The following is a 13,360-nucleotide window of genomic DNA, read 5'->3' as shown; positions in this document are numbered from 1 at the left end:
TTTTTTGGCCACCGTAGATTCGGACCAGGTCGGGTCCGGGCTTTAACACCCGCGGGTCAGCTTTTAACTTTCAAGTCCGTTAGAGCTCCAGCTTGATGCTGCAGCAGGACTTCAGGGCTGCACGTCAGTGCTGCGCTGTCTGACCAACACCGAAGCAGCAGGCGGACGTCACTGACGTAATGACGGTAAATGTTTTCAGCGAATCAATCAACAATCAGAGACATTTGTAAATAACACATTACACTGGAGTGGTTTAGAGTCGATGTAAAACCAGAGCTGGTTTATAGTCATTCGGAAATGAGTATATGATTAGTGGAAAAATTAACAACAAAAAATAAGTCAGATTTGGCGTGAGATTTCTCTCTTGAGCGTGAGAGCGTGAGATTGAGGCTGAATGCGTGACTGTCACGGCCAATGCGTGAGAGTTGGCAACCCTGTAATCTGTGAAAAACAAATGCAACGACTTTGACATTTAGTTTGGTGGCATTTCATTTTTGTCCAGTTATTATTTTCTTGGCTTCTTTTTAATTGTTTTTGTCCTTTTTAATCAATTATACTCCCCGATTTGTTAATGCTTTTTCTCCAAAACTCTTTGTAAAGTTTGTTCTCTGATAATAATTAGGTTTATTTATTGCTTTCTCCCTATTTGAAAATGTGTTGCCTGTTAGTGGAGTTGATGAACTGATGGAGTTGATTAACAGAAGATTAATCAGTATGACAATCAGAATCAGTGTAATAAATGTTAGAATTGATTTAATCTTTTAATTTTTCTCTAGTTTCTGATTCTCAAATGTGAGAACCTGCTGCTTCTCTTTGATTTACCAACAATAGGCTCTATGCACAGCTCCACTACTTCCTGAACTTAAGCAGCTTCTTTATTTCCTGTCTTACATTATTGGACAAACTGATCCAGGTGTGTCTGACCATTGTTGTGACTAGTACTGAGGTCAGACAATTAATCAATTTGTCCAATAATGTAGGCCTAAAACAGGAAATAAAGGAGCTGGCTTCAGGAAGTAGTGGAGCTGTGCATAAAGCCTACTGAAATAAGAAATTATGATGTTTTAAGTTACTTTTAGAGCACATTTTGGACCAAACAGTTGATTTGAAAACAGTCTCTCTCGTCAATAAATAATAATAATAACTCTGTGTGTGTGTGTGTGTGTGCAGGCCGTGGGGACCTGCAGCCCCAGCTGGACAGCGCCATGCAGGACGTCAGTGACAAGTACCTGCTGCTGGAGGAGACGGAGAAGCAGGCGGTGAGGAAGGCGCTGGTGGAGGAGAGGAGTCGTTTCTGCTACTTCGTCACCATGCTGAGGCCGGTCGTGGTCAGTGAACGTCACAAAACCTCTTCCCACATCAAATCTTAAACCAACCAGTCTTGTGTTTAGGTATATATTTGTGTATTTTTCCTAACCCTGTGTGTCAGGAGGAGGAGATGTCCATGCTGGGGGAGATCACTCATCTTCAGACTCTGACCGACGACCTGAAGGCTCTGACCATGGACCCACACAAGCTGCCGGCCTCCAGCGAACAGGTACGACAACGTCTGAACCAGCGTTTGTGTTTGTGTTAGTTCAACTTGCTTTATTTTGGTATGATTTGAGTCTGTATGATCTTGCCGTTGTTTTTACTTTGATATGTACAGTTTTATTTTATTTTCAGCAATCACTTATATAGAGTGTTTGGTCTGAAACACGGGTCTGTCAGTCACTCTGCTCTGCTCTGAGCCGAGGAGAAAACTTTCCTTGTATCCTACAACCTTTATCCAATGAGGAGAGAGAACGGCATAAAGGGGCGGTCCTCTCTGTGTGTGCAGCCAAGGGATGCGCGTGAATGTGGCGACGTAGGGACGAGGGCGGGGACTGCTAACTCCATCGGCTGACAGGAAGTTAGCCAAAACGACCGGATCGCTTACTTCTGCTTTAAGCTTAATGATGTTTATCTTTACATATGTATACTTCAATTACTAAAAATCACCATTGAGCTCATCATAGGAAGGTATGAGATTAAAAAAGATTGGTTCTGTGTTGATGACAACACTTCTGGGACCCTGGTTCACCATATTTGACTACCTCTATGGTGAATCAAGGTGGTAGGTAAAATGACATAGGGTTTTTAGGTGAAACATGTTAGTGTTCTAGAAAAAAGAAAATTGGTGGATAGTTTGTAATTGTGATATATTTTGTTAAGGGGTGTAATGGTGATTCATAATTTTAAAAAAATCACATCCATGTGAGTCTTCCTTTTTATTTTTTAAAAAGTGGCATTTTGCTACAGTCCCACTTTACCTATTTATTTTTTGAAGTGTTGGATTCACTGTTTAAATGCATTCAAGGAAAACTCAATAAAAATAATTTTGAAAGAAAGAAAGATTTAATTATCAGAACAAAGGAAGCCGATAATCTGTTTTATTTATCAACAAATCAATGAAATGCACAAATTCTCTGTCTCTCTGCAGGTGATCGTGGACCTGAAGGGCTCAGAGTGCACCTGGACCTACCAAACCCCGCCCTCGTCACCGAGCACCACCGTATCCAGGAAGTCCAGCATGTGCAGGTTAGTTACCATGGCGGCAGAAAACTGACTGGTCTCCTCCTCCGTCCTGCTGCACCACGCTGCCGCCCGGTGGCCGAGAGCTGGAACTGCAGCTCTGAACAAATCAGACTCATTACAGAGGAGATTTATTGGATTTTGGTAATTTTTATGGGGAGGAGAGAGTTTGACCCACTTGCAAAAGCTCATTATGGGATGTTCATAAATCTGCTATGGTTACGACTCTCACGCAGGAACACCATGGTGGTTGTTTTTACATCTTTGTCATAGGCCTACTTTTCTTCCATTAAACACAAAAAATAGTTTCACGGGGCGCCGTTGTAAAGCTCAGTGGGTTGAATTTACCTCTAAAACGGCTCCGTCTCGTAACGTTCTGTTATTGTTTGTTTGATGAGGGAAACCAAGAAATCCCATGAGCCTCCGTAGTGTAGCTCTGAGCAGCTCACGGCTCTGCTCTGCCGCTGTTAAAATAGCTTGCACTGACAAATAAAGGTAACGAACCTACTGCTATGACTATAGGGATTATGGCAATGGGCCAATTTGCCAAAATGTTGAACTATCCCTTTAGAAAGCAGGAAGTGTCTGTGACATCATGACCTTTAACCCGCGGTCCGTCCGTCTCTCTCCGTCCCGCAGCAGCCTGAACAGTGTGAACAGCAGCGACTCTCGCTCCAGCGGCTCCCACTGCCACTCCCCCACCTCCCACTTCCGTTACCGCGCCTCCTCCTCCTCCTCCTCCTCGGTGCTGCCCCAGCAGACCCCCGCCCGCCTCTCCTCCGTCTCCTCCCACGACTCGGGCTTCATCTCCCAGGACGCCTTCCAGTCCAAGTCGCCCTCGCCGATGCCCCCGGAGACGTCGCAGGTGAGGAGCGCGTACAGAGGAGGGATAAACTGTTGAGTCTGTGAATACATGTTATAATTAATTAATTAATTATGAAGACCAAGACCCCAATAATATGGAGTAAACACACACACACACACTGAGGTCTTCATAGTCCGATCCATCCTCCCTCAACCTATCAGGTCGCAGGATCCTCCCAGGTTGCTAGGATACTGTCCGTTCATTAGCTTGTGTGTGTGTGTGTGTGTGTGTGTGTGTGTGTGTGTGTGTGTGTGTCTGTTTTGCTGAGTCACCCCGGCAGCCAGACGCCATGATGCTTCCCCTTAGTCTCTGCAGCCAGGGTTTCCTAAGCTGTGGTTCAGGGGCAGAACGAGGAGGACACAGTTTTGCACCAAATAAGAGCTGATACTAATTATTAATTATTGATTAATTTGTAGGCTACAGTTTTGCTGATCAGTTTCGCAGAGTCTTAGTTGATGTATTCAAATGTCTGAGCTGCAGTCAGAGACCCAGATGCAGCTGGAGCCCGAAAACATTTGATATTTTAAAAAGATGAATACATTTCATACACCAAATGTTTCTTAAAGTGACAAACACACATTTGTTCTCAAAGCCTGTTGATGAGCTTGTAAATACACCCAATGGTTTGTTAAAAACAGTTTTATGAATGGACACAGCAGGTTTCTCTCAGGCTCCTGAATGCATCACAGCCTTTAGCTGCTTCCCTTCGTCTCTGCAGGTTTTCTAAGCTGTGGTTCAGGGGCAGAGCAAGGACACAGTTTTGCACCAAATAAGAGCTACTGCTGCTAACTAATTATTGATTAATTTGTACAGTTTTGCCGATCAGTTGGTAAAATATCAGTTTCCCAGAGTCTTAGTTGGTGTGTTTAAATGTCTGAGCTGCAGTCAGAGACCCAGATGAAGGATTTGATATTTTAAAAAGATGAATACATTTAATACACCAAATGTTTCTTCAAAGTGACAAACACACATTTGTTCTCAGAGACCATGTAAATACACCCAATGGTTTGTTAAAAAAACAGTTTGCACAGGTTTCTCTCAGGCTCCTGAACGCATCACAGCCTTTAGCTCTTCTTCTTCTTCATCCCACCTGCTGCTGGACCTGCTTCTGCTCCTTCTGCTTCTTCTTTTTCCTCTTTGTGCTGCTGCAGCTGCTTCTTTTCTTTCTGATTCGTCCGCTCGCTCTGCTGCACTGACTCATGTTAATTACTCACTAACCTCTCTCACACTTCCTCTGCCGTTTCCTGCCTGTTTTTGTCCTAACCTGTTTTCTTGGCTTCTTGTCTGTGCATCCTGCAAATGGCTGACTGTGTGTGTGTTTCTGTTTCTGTGTGTGTCTGTGTGTGCGCACGGCTCTGCTGCAGTCCTGTGTCTCTCCTTTACCCTCTCAGTCTGTCAATGAGGACCCTTCCTCTTCCTCATCTTCCTCCTCTTCCTCACCCTCACACCCTGAGCTCCGCTCTGCGACACAACAGGTGAACATCTACATGTGGAAAACACACACACACACTAGCACACAAAGAAACACACACACTTTGACCATTGTCACACATTAAACTATTTTTTTTTTTTGTCATTTTGTGTTGAAGGTGCTACATGGAGCTTTTAAACATTTATGTCTGATTGTCTGAATAATATGAACTTTAAATTAAACCAATTTAAGGCCACTGTTAATATTGAATCAATCAATAAATAATAATCACAGTAATAATAAGAACTCAAAGATTAAAGATCAAAAATTGTCAAAAAAGTGTTGACAGGCTGTTGCTACAACCTGAAAATGAGATGTTTATGAGATAACAGTTGCACTTTATTTCATCAGCTACATCAAATGTTGCAGATCCTGATACAAAACTATTATGCAAATCTGATGAAGCAACATGTGAAATGCGTTGTTCGCCCCTTCTGTTTTTACTTTTGATAATAAATCTTGTCTATCCTACAGTATGCTCTAGTGTGAGCTGGAAGGATTTTGAATTTTTGACAAACCTATTAGTATTGATTAAAGCTTAAGGGCTCAAGAGGACATTGATATATGACATGATCAGCTCGCCACACTGCTGCTGTAATAAAAATACAAAAACTCCTAGTCATGCTGTGGCATTTTTTTGAGTATGTAACATAAATTCCAATTTCTGATATAATCTGCCAATGATAAAGTTTGTCATTTAAATCAGAGAAAACAAGAAAAACTGAAGGTTAAAGGTTCAGTTGCAGATTTATTTGCATCAGTTGTTATTTTGTCAAACTAAACTTGATCCTGTTTTTCTCTCACTGTTGAGTTCAGCGTTCAGGTTTTGATCTGGAGCTCCAGAGGGAACTGGTTTTAGACTGTAGAGTTGAAACATCTTAGAAAATGAACTGTTGTAGTTTTATTCAGGGATATTTAAAACCATGAAACCAAACCTAAATACTCACTGAGTTCCTCTGTGAACATGTGGCACCTCGTACTGAGAGTCATTTTTACACATCCTTCACCTTCACTTTGTTTTTCTCCTTCATCCACTCACCTTCAGTTGTCAAATGGTTTCGACCATCACGCTGCCCTCTGTCTGCACGGAGCGGTACTGCAGGCCCCGGAAACCCACCTCCACCCTTCATACTTCACCTACTCCTCCTCCTCCTCCACCACCACCACCACCTCCACCTCTCCCATCTCCTCGCCCTCCTATTCGTCCGTCTCTCCCACCTGGCCGTGGTCTCGATCGGGCTCCGGCCAATCAGCAGAGCTCCCGCCCCTCAGCCCCTCGGGGCTCGGACTGGTCCCGTCGTCCAGAATCCCGTCCTGGAAGGTTTGACCCTCGTTTTCCCCCGACATCATCATCATCATCATCCTCCTTTAGTTTAGCTTTCTTCACACATTCCCCTCTTTTTTTTTTTGCTTTGTCTTCGCCACATCTTCTCATCGTGTTTCTTTTTTCTTATTTCTTCTTAATTTAATTTTCTCTTTTTGCTCAATTTGATTAGTCTAATGTAATAATGTAATTTACACAGCAACATAACAAGGAGACACTAAAACATAACTAACATCACTGAGGACATTTTCCTCCCACAACCAGCTCCCAATAAAATAACATAACCACAATAACATGAGTCATTTCTGGCTTATAATATATAAGTATAATTTCATATTTGTAATATTGTGATCAGATTCAGACTGTTGCTTTTTAAAACCAGGTTTTGACTGTCAAATGAGCCTGTTGATTGAAGTGTTCAGAGTTACCACTTGACTTTATTAAAGTGTTAAAGTGTCATTTTATTTATAAAATATCAAAATGAATTAACTATGATCCAACATTAGACAACACAAAGCGCTGAGATCAGACAGGATGAGGTGTAACTCTTGTGTCTCTCTCCGTGCAGGACTGGGCCAAACCCGGCCCGTACGACCAGCCGATGGTCAACACCCTGAGGAGGAGCAAGGACAGGAGAGAGACTACAGATCCCAGCAGCCACCAGGGCGCGGATGTCACCACACCAGGGGAGGAGCCACATGGGGTCAAAGGAGGCCACTCCATGACATCACCAAGGGTCAGACTATGTTTAAAAAAAAAATAATTAGTTTGGTTCTATTGGTGCCTTCATGTGCTATGGTAATTATGGTAAATACCAAAAGACGACGTGAAAAGTGCACATGAACACCCTCTCATGTGGTATTTTCCACTGGGCAACTCGTAGAATTTTTTGATGCCCGAGTTGCCGAGATGAGAATAACCTTTGACATCTTCAACATAGATATATACACGTAGATGCCGCACGTATATCTATGGTTTTACCCAAGTAACAAGTCTGAATCTGTGTGTCCACCATCTTTATTTTCTCTGTACAACAACAAAAGCACATGAACACAACGCACTGGTAAATACCAGGTCACAAGTGGAAAATACCATCTGTACCATAGCACATGAAGGCAGCATATATCTGGATAATTTCAGTGGATGAAATGTGACCAGGCTAATTGTTAACCAACCAAGAAACACAAGTGAACACTGTGTGTGTGTTGATTGTGTCAGGAGGACAGAGACGCCCACGAGGAGCTGGCCCGAGCTCTGGCCCGAGGCCTCCAGCTGGACATCCAAGGCTCCAGCAGAGACTCACTGCAGGGCTCCAGTGGCTACAGCAGCCAGACCCACACCCCCTGCTGCTCCGAGGACACCATCCCCTCACAAGGTACTTATATTATATTTCAACATTTTTGGCAATTGGCCTATTGCCATAATCTCTATAGTTTTAGCAGTAGGTTTGTTACCTTAAATTGTCGGTGCAGGCTATTTTTAGAACGGCGGAGCAGAGCCGCGAGCTGCTCAGAGCTACGCTACGGAGGCTCATGGGATTTCTTGGTTTCCCTCATCAAACTCATCAAATACACAATCCAACAACTCCAAAACGCTCTGGTGGACAAGTTGTGACCTGCACATTCACCACGCTATGAGATAATAACAGAACGTTACGAGACAGAGTTGTTTTAGAGGTAAATACATGCAAAACCACTGATGCGCGTTCCCGTCGGGGGCAGTTTTTCAACAAGCAGTCTCTGAATTTACCTCTAAAACAACTCTGTCTCATAATGTTCCGTTATTATTTCAGCGTGGTGAATGTGCAGGTCACAACTTGTCCACCAGAGCGTTTTGGAGTTGTTGGATTGTGTAATTGATGAGTTTGATGAGGGAAACCAAGAAATCCCATTAGCCTCCGTAGCGTAGCTCTGAGCAGCTCGCCGCTCTGCTCCGCCGTTCTAAAAACAGCTTGCACCGACAATTTAAGCTCGTCAGAAACGTATGGGTGGCGTCATGGAGGCTTCACCCATCTTTATTTACTTTCAGTCGCACAAACTAGATACATGGGACACATTTTTATGTTTATACTTATATCAGGTTATTGTCACTATAGTTATAATTAGAAGCATCATCAAAATGTGTCTAAACTCCTCCTGTGTGGAGAACAGCATTGATTAAAGCGGTTTCCTGTTCTCCACAGTGTCGGACTGTGACTACTACACCGTGGGCGTGGATCCCGACGGCGAGCAGCAGTCTTCGGACTTCGACAAATCCTCCACCATCCCCCGGAGCAGCGACATCAGTCAGTCGTACCGCCGCATGTTTCAGTCCAAACGTCCCGCGTCCACCGCCGGTCTGCCCTCCAACCCCGCTGCCATGGTAACCCCGGGAGTCGCCACCATCCGGCGGACGCCGTCCTCCAAACCTAACCTCCGACGACCCTCCGGGGGCCTCAACCTCGGCCCCATCCCCATCAAACCGCCCATGATCCCGGTCAAGACCCCCACCGTGCCCGAGCATCCCGGCTTTCCCAGCAGAGCCGCGTCCGAGGACGGCAACGCGGCGCGGACGCCTCTCAGTCCCCCGACCACCCCGCTGTCTCCGGGCAACGGCGGCGGCGGGACGTTGTTGTCACCAAAGACCTTTGACGCGCGGCATCTGTACAACGACGGCTCGGACCCTCCGACCCCGCCGCCGCCGCAGCCGGGCGGGCGGGTGTCGGAGTGGGAGCGCCGGCCTCTCCCCGAGCTCCTGGAGGAGACCGAATACGGCGAGGTGGAGGACTTCCTGGTGGCCATCCGACGAGGCGTCAAGCTGAAGAAGACGACGACCAACGACCGATCGGCGCCAATTATTCACTGAGAGGAGGAGGAGGAGGAGAGTTGGTTTGACTCGAGCTATTTTGCGTCCCTGGCTGAATTTCGGTAAAATACAAACACTGTACACTCACGATGGGGCACAAAATGGTGAATAAAGACAAACGGGAACCACGACTGATTAAACGAACAAGAGAGAGTTGAGAGGAAGTTGCCCCGAGACTCTGATCAAGAATCGGTTTGGAAATGTCCCTAAAACTTGTGCCATGAGTTTGATTCAAAAAGGAAAAAAAAAAAAAAAAAAAAAAACTCTGCACCTTCACCGTTTGGCCAAAGAGCAGTTACTCTTTCGATGATGGACATTTCATTTTGGACCAAAGAAAAAACTCCTCCAAACTGAGACAAACTTAAGGAAGAGCGTCAAAACAAGATGAAATGAAAACGACAAATCTGACCCAAAATGAAATTTTCATCTGGACGTGTTCAGGCCAACGATTTCTCCACAGTGCCACATTTTGTTGCTCGGGGAAACCAACCGAAGCATTTTCTCCCTTTAAGTAGAAACCTGTCAGTATTGCACTCGACTCAAGTTTCCCTGGGAATGGTAGCACTGATCCGAGATCATTTCCTCAGGGCAACTTCAGTATCTGAGATCTGAGAGGGAAATGGTGTGAAGGGCGACTCTAAGCGAGATGCACAAAGTCGTTTCAACTGAAAATGAAACTAAACCTTAATAAGTTGCTACACAATATTAAATTCGTAGCAACGGTAAGAAGTGACAGATGATCGATGAAGAAGAGAGATAAATGTGAGTAAGCCGGAAGGAGTGATGGAGTATTTTCAAAAGATCAAATCATTATTTGTACATATTTATATTTTGATGTGTTTGTATGTTTCGTTCGTCCCTTTACATCCCTGTAGTCTCCCAGTTCTCCTCTTTAAGGTGCCAAAAGCCTGTGTGCTGAATTTAACGTAAATATTCTCTATTTAATTGACTTTATTCAGTTTTTTTGTTGTTTTTTTTAATTGTAAAAACATAGATAGGGCGTCTGAGAGAGAATTAAGACAGCCTGAAGGAAAACTGGAGCTTCTATTGAACTGAAAGAGTATTTGTATATGTAGGTTAGCTTAATGAAGAGTGGCATGTTACCATTCACATAGCAGCTTAAGGATTTTTTTTGTTGTTGTTACAGCTTTTAATACAACAAACGGTAGATTGACCTGCATGTTGTTAAAAGTTTGCCCCAGTATAAAGGATCATTGTGGCTCTTGAATTAGATTAATGGAGTCGGTAAAGCCCATGACGTCCCTGCAGTGGTTGTAAACAGTGTTGGCAGTAGCAGAGCATGATCAGTGGATTCCTGTAACTGTAGCTAGATGAAGTCTGGTGTTAACTAAACCAAACAAAACAAAAGTCCGTCTTTGATTCCCTCAAACTAAAAAAAAAAAAAAATCAAAGTTATGGTACGGACTGTGTGGTCGTGGCTCAGTATTTGGCTTTAATTATTGTATTTTTCTATATCGTGAAGCACTTAAACAAACACAGACAAATCAAATCAAAACGAAAAAAAGAAATAATGGCTACAGTTATGAACCATCACACCAAAACGCCTCTGTCCCTGTTCACTGTTCTTCTATCAACCCACCGGCTACGTAGCAACTGTTCGCTGTATGTTAGCAAACACTCAGCAGTGATAGAAACTGTCACTACTTAGCTGCAGTTAAGTGGAGTGACGTGGATCAGTGTGTGGGTCTGTTGTAGTGAAGCCTGTGATCTGACGGTGACCTTCATTTAGTTCGCAAACATGTCAACAGCAGTTTTAGGGCTGGAACTAATTTTGTGAAGCTACGATTGAAAGCTACAGTATTTTCATACTGATACATTATGATAAGATCATATCAATTCAATAAAAACCCTCCAAAAACTGTTAATTCTACTGTAATTCAACATAATTAATGTTTTATAGCTTTTTTTTAGCTAATGGTTAGATACAAATCAATTCAAATTAAGTTTTTGCTAATGATGCAAATGAAAAGACAGAGAAAAGCGGTTTTAGTTCAACTGCCTCCATGTCAGTGTACTTCATTCGGCCTCCATGTCAGTTATCCGTTACTTCAGTTGGCCTCCATTTATCTGTCATTTCAATTAGCCGATACTTTGGTTAACTTCCATGTAAACTATAGTCGTCACTTGGCTGGCCTTCATCTCCGTTAGCCGTTAGCTTGGTTGGCCTTAGACGTTACTGTCATTTCTATTAGCATCCATCTCATTTAGCTGTTATTAGTCTTTATCATAGGTTAGCTTAATTGTTAGCCAAATGTCACTGTTCAGACAAAGAAATCATTTGTTTCCGAGTTAGTTTTAACTGTGATTACCTATATATTTTCACATACTTTGGACACTAGCTTACGTACTGTTGTTAACTAGCACTGTAGCACAAGAAGGAATCCGAAGGCTTTTAAACTCAACCCACGACCCAACTGAAAAATCACTGTTAGCCGTTAGCTCAACACTGTTACGACAGCCAGGCCAGCTCTGCAAATGTACTATTCAGTAATATTCATGTGCAACCGCAACAAATATATAAACCTGTACTAGCTTGTGGTTTCTAAGTGTCAAATAGCCGGATGAGTAATACAAATCTCTAACATGTTGTGTTAGCAGGTGGTTAGCATAACAAGCTGAAATACACAAAACTCCCCCTGTTGCTACTTAGAAACTGTTAATAGAGTCAATAAGTCAAATTATTTATGTATTTATTCATTTGAATCCATTTTATTTGTTTATTATTCTCCAAACTGTACTGTTGAGCATATGAAACCTATTAACAAATGTATTTAATATGCATGTTGTCTTTTTTTTCTTTCTTTTTTTTAGTTAAACAAAGATTTAATAGACTGCCTTTTTTCTACTGAATCAACCTTTTCTCCCCGTCGCGGACTGTGTTTTAGATACCGCCCGTCTCCTCCTGCTCTGTTTCCCTTCAGGGATCATTGATGTTTCATATTATGTGTGACAGCAGTTTGACAACTGAAGCCTCCGTCTGCTTCACGTTCCCTCTGTTCATCCTCAAGTGCAGGTCAACGAACACAAGTTGTGTAGCTGATGCGATAACAAGCGTATGAAGCCGAAGGTTCGATGCCTGTAAAGACTCTGTAGATGTGTGTTATCAATGATCAATGAGTGATGCTCACACACTCACACACACTGAGGATTAGAGAAGTGATGATAACGAATCACAACCCTCATCTAGAAAATCCTTCGTTTAGTGTATTTTTTACAGTCGATCAGGTCAGAAGAATCATTTTTCAACTCCAGAAACTCGTGAATGAAAAAAATCGCTCGTCCAGTCCTCAGTGTGTGTCGCAGCCTTTTTCTGTCCCCGAGCAGCTGTCAGTGTGTTCCTGCCCGTCAACGTTTCACCTTTCATTTGAGACAAGTTGCCAAATTTCTTACAGTTCATACTAAGTAACACTTTAATGGAGTGAACTTTTATTTTTGGTTGTATGATATCTTTTTACTACAGGTGCTTCTCTACCATGGTTTGGTTTCCCTCACACACTAAATACATAAATGTCACCACTTTGGGTCAAACTGGTCTGATAAAGCTGAACATTAGCCTATTTGTGACTTCAGAGAGAAGAAAGAAAAATGGAAATGTTTAGAAATTGGAAATAATAACTGATTATTAACACTGAAGACTGATCGTTAAGGTACGTAGTAATATTTCAGATCAGACGTTGAAATTTTCCCGCAGCTGAGAGGACGACGACCTTCAATCTGATGTCGGCCATTTGTAGTTTTTTCATGACTCTAGAGCAGAAATCACTTCATCCACCAACAGGATTTTATTACATTTTAACATTAAAGAGGGAAACTTTCTTATTTATTCAAGTTTTTAAACTACTGTGTCGACCTGTTTCTTCACCTCTGATTCTTGTTTGTTATGTTTTCATGTCCGGTTCCTGGAAACTAACTGTCTCCTATTTTCTATGTATAAAAGCTGTTTTGGCTAAATAATAAAATCGTAGCATACGATGTGCATCTGATAAAGAGGTGAATGTCTGGTTTCTGTTTCTTTTTTTTTTCTCGGAATGAATTAACTCATCTTTAGCTTTATGGACGTAAATGTTACAATTAAGATTAGAGAGAGACAGAAACACTGCATTCACTTCCTGCACTTTCCTCTAGGTAAAGTATGGAACTGTGGATTGCTATTGTTGATGACAATTAATCAAATATAACATCCAAAATGTCACAATAGACCATAATCATGCTGCTACACAGATGCTCTGACCCACAGATCTTAATCTCACATGTGGTTTGATCAAAACTCAAACAAAAGTGA

The 13,360-nt window shown here is 42.6% G+C and overlaps 1 protein-coding gene across 1 annotated transcript in view; it reads left to right on the top strand.

Moving 5' to 3' along the window:
- The window catches only part of LOC310993316 (protein MTSS 1-like), a 75,529-nt gene extending 64,461 nt beyond the window's left edge, over positions 1-11,068 (top strand). Inside the window, exons 8-15 of the mRNA XM_083981637.1 lie at positions 1,171-1,328; positions 1,430-1,537; positions 2,462-2,559; positions 3,193-3,418; positions 5,935-6,210; positions 6,782-6,949; positions 7,432-7,588; positions 8,396-11,068. Of these exons, the coding sequence (XP_083837763.1) occupies positions 1,171-1,328; positions 1,430-1,537; positions 2,462-2,559; positions 3,193-3,418; positions 5,935-6,210; positions 6,782-6,949; positions 7,432-7,588; positions 8,396-9,057 (1,853 nt within the window). The 3' untranslated portion in view covers positions 9,058-11,068. The remainder of the gene's footprint in view (positions 1-1,170; positions 1,329-1,429; positions 1,538-2,461; positions 2,560-3,192; positions 3,419-5,934; positions 6,211-6,781; positions 6,950-7,431; positions 7,589-8,395) is intronic.
- The last annotated feature ends 2,292 nt before the right edge of the window (positions 11,069-13,360 follow it).

The sequence above is a fragment of the Trachurus trachurus genome, assembly GCF_905171665.1.
Source record: "Trachurus trachurus genome assembly, chromosome: 11".
Classification (NCBI taxonomy): Eukaryota; Metazoa; Chordata; class Actinopteri; order Carangiformes; family Carangidae; genus Trachurus; species Trachurus trachurus.
The sequence above is the reverse complement of the archived record's forward strand: the minus strand, read 5'-3'. Positions and strand labels throughout refer to the sequence as shown.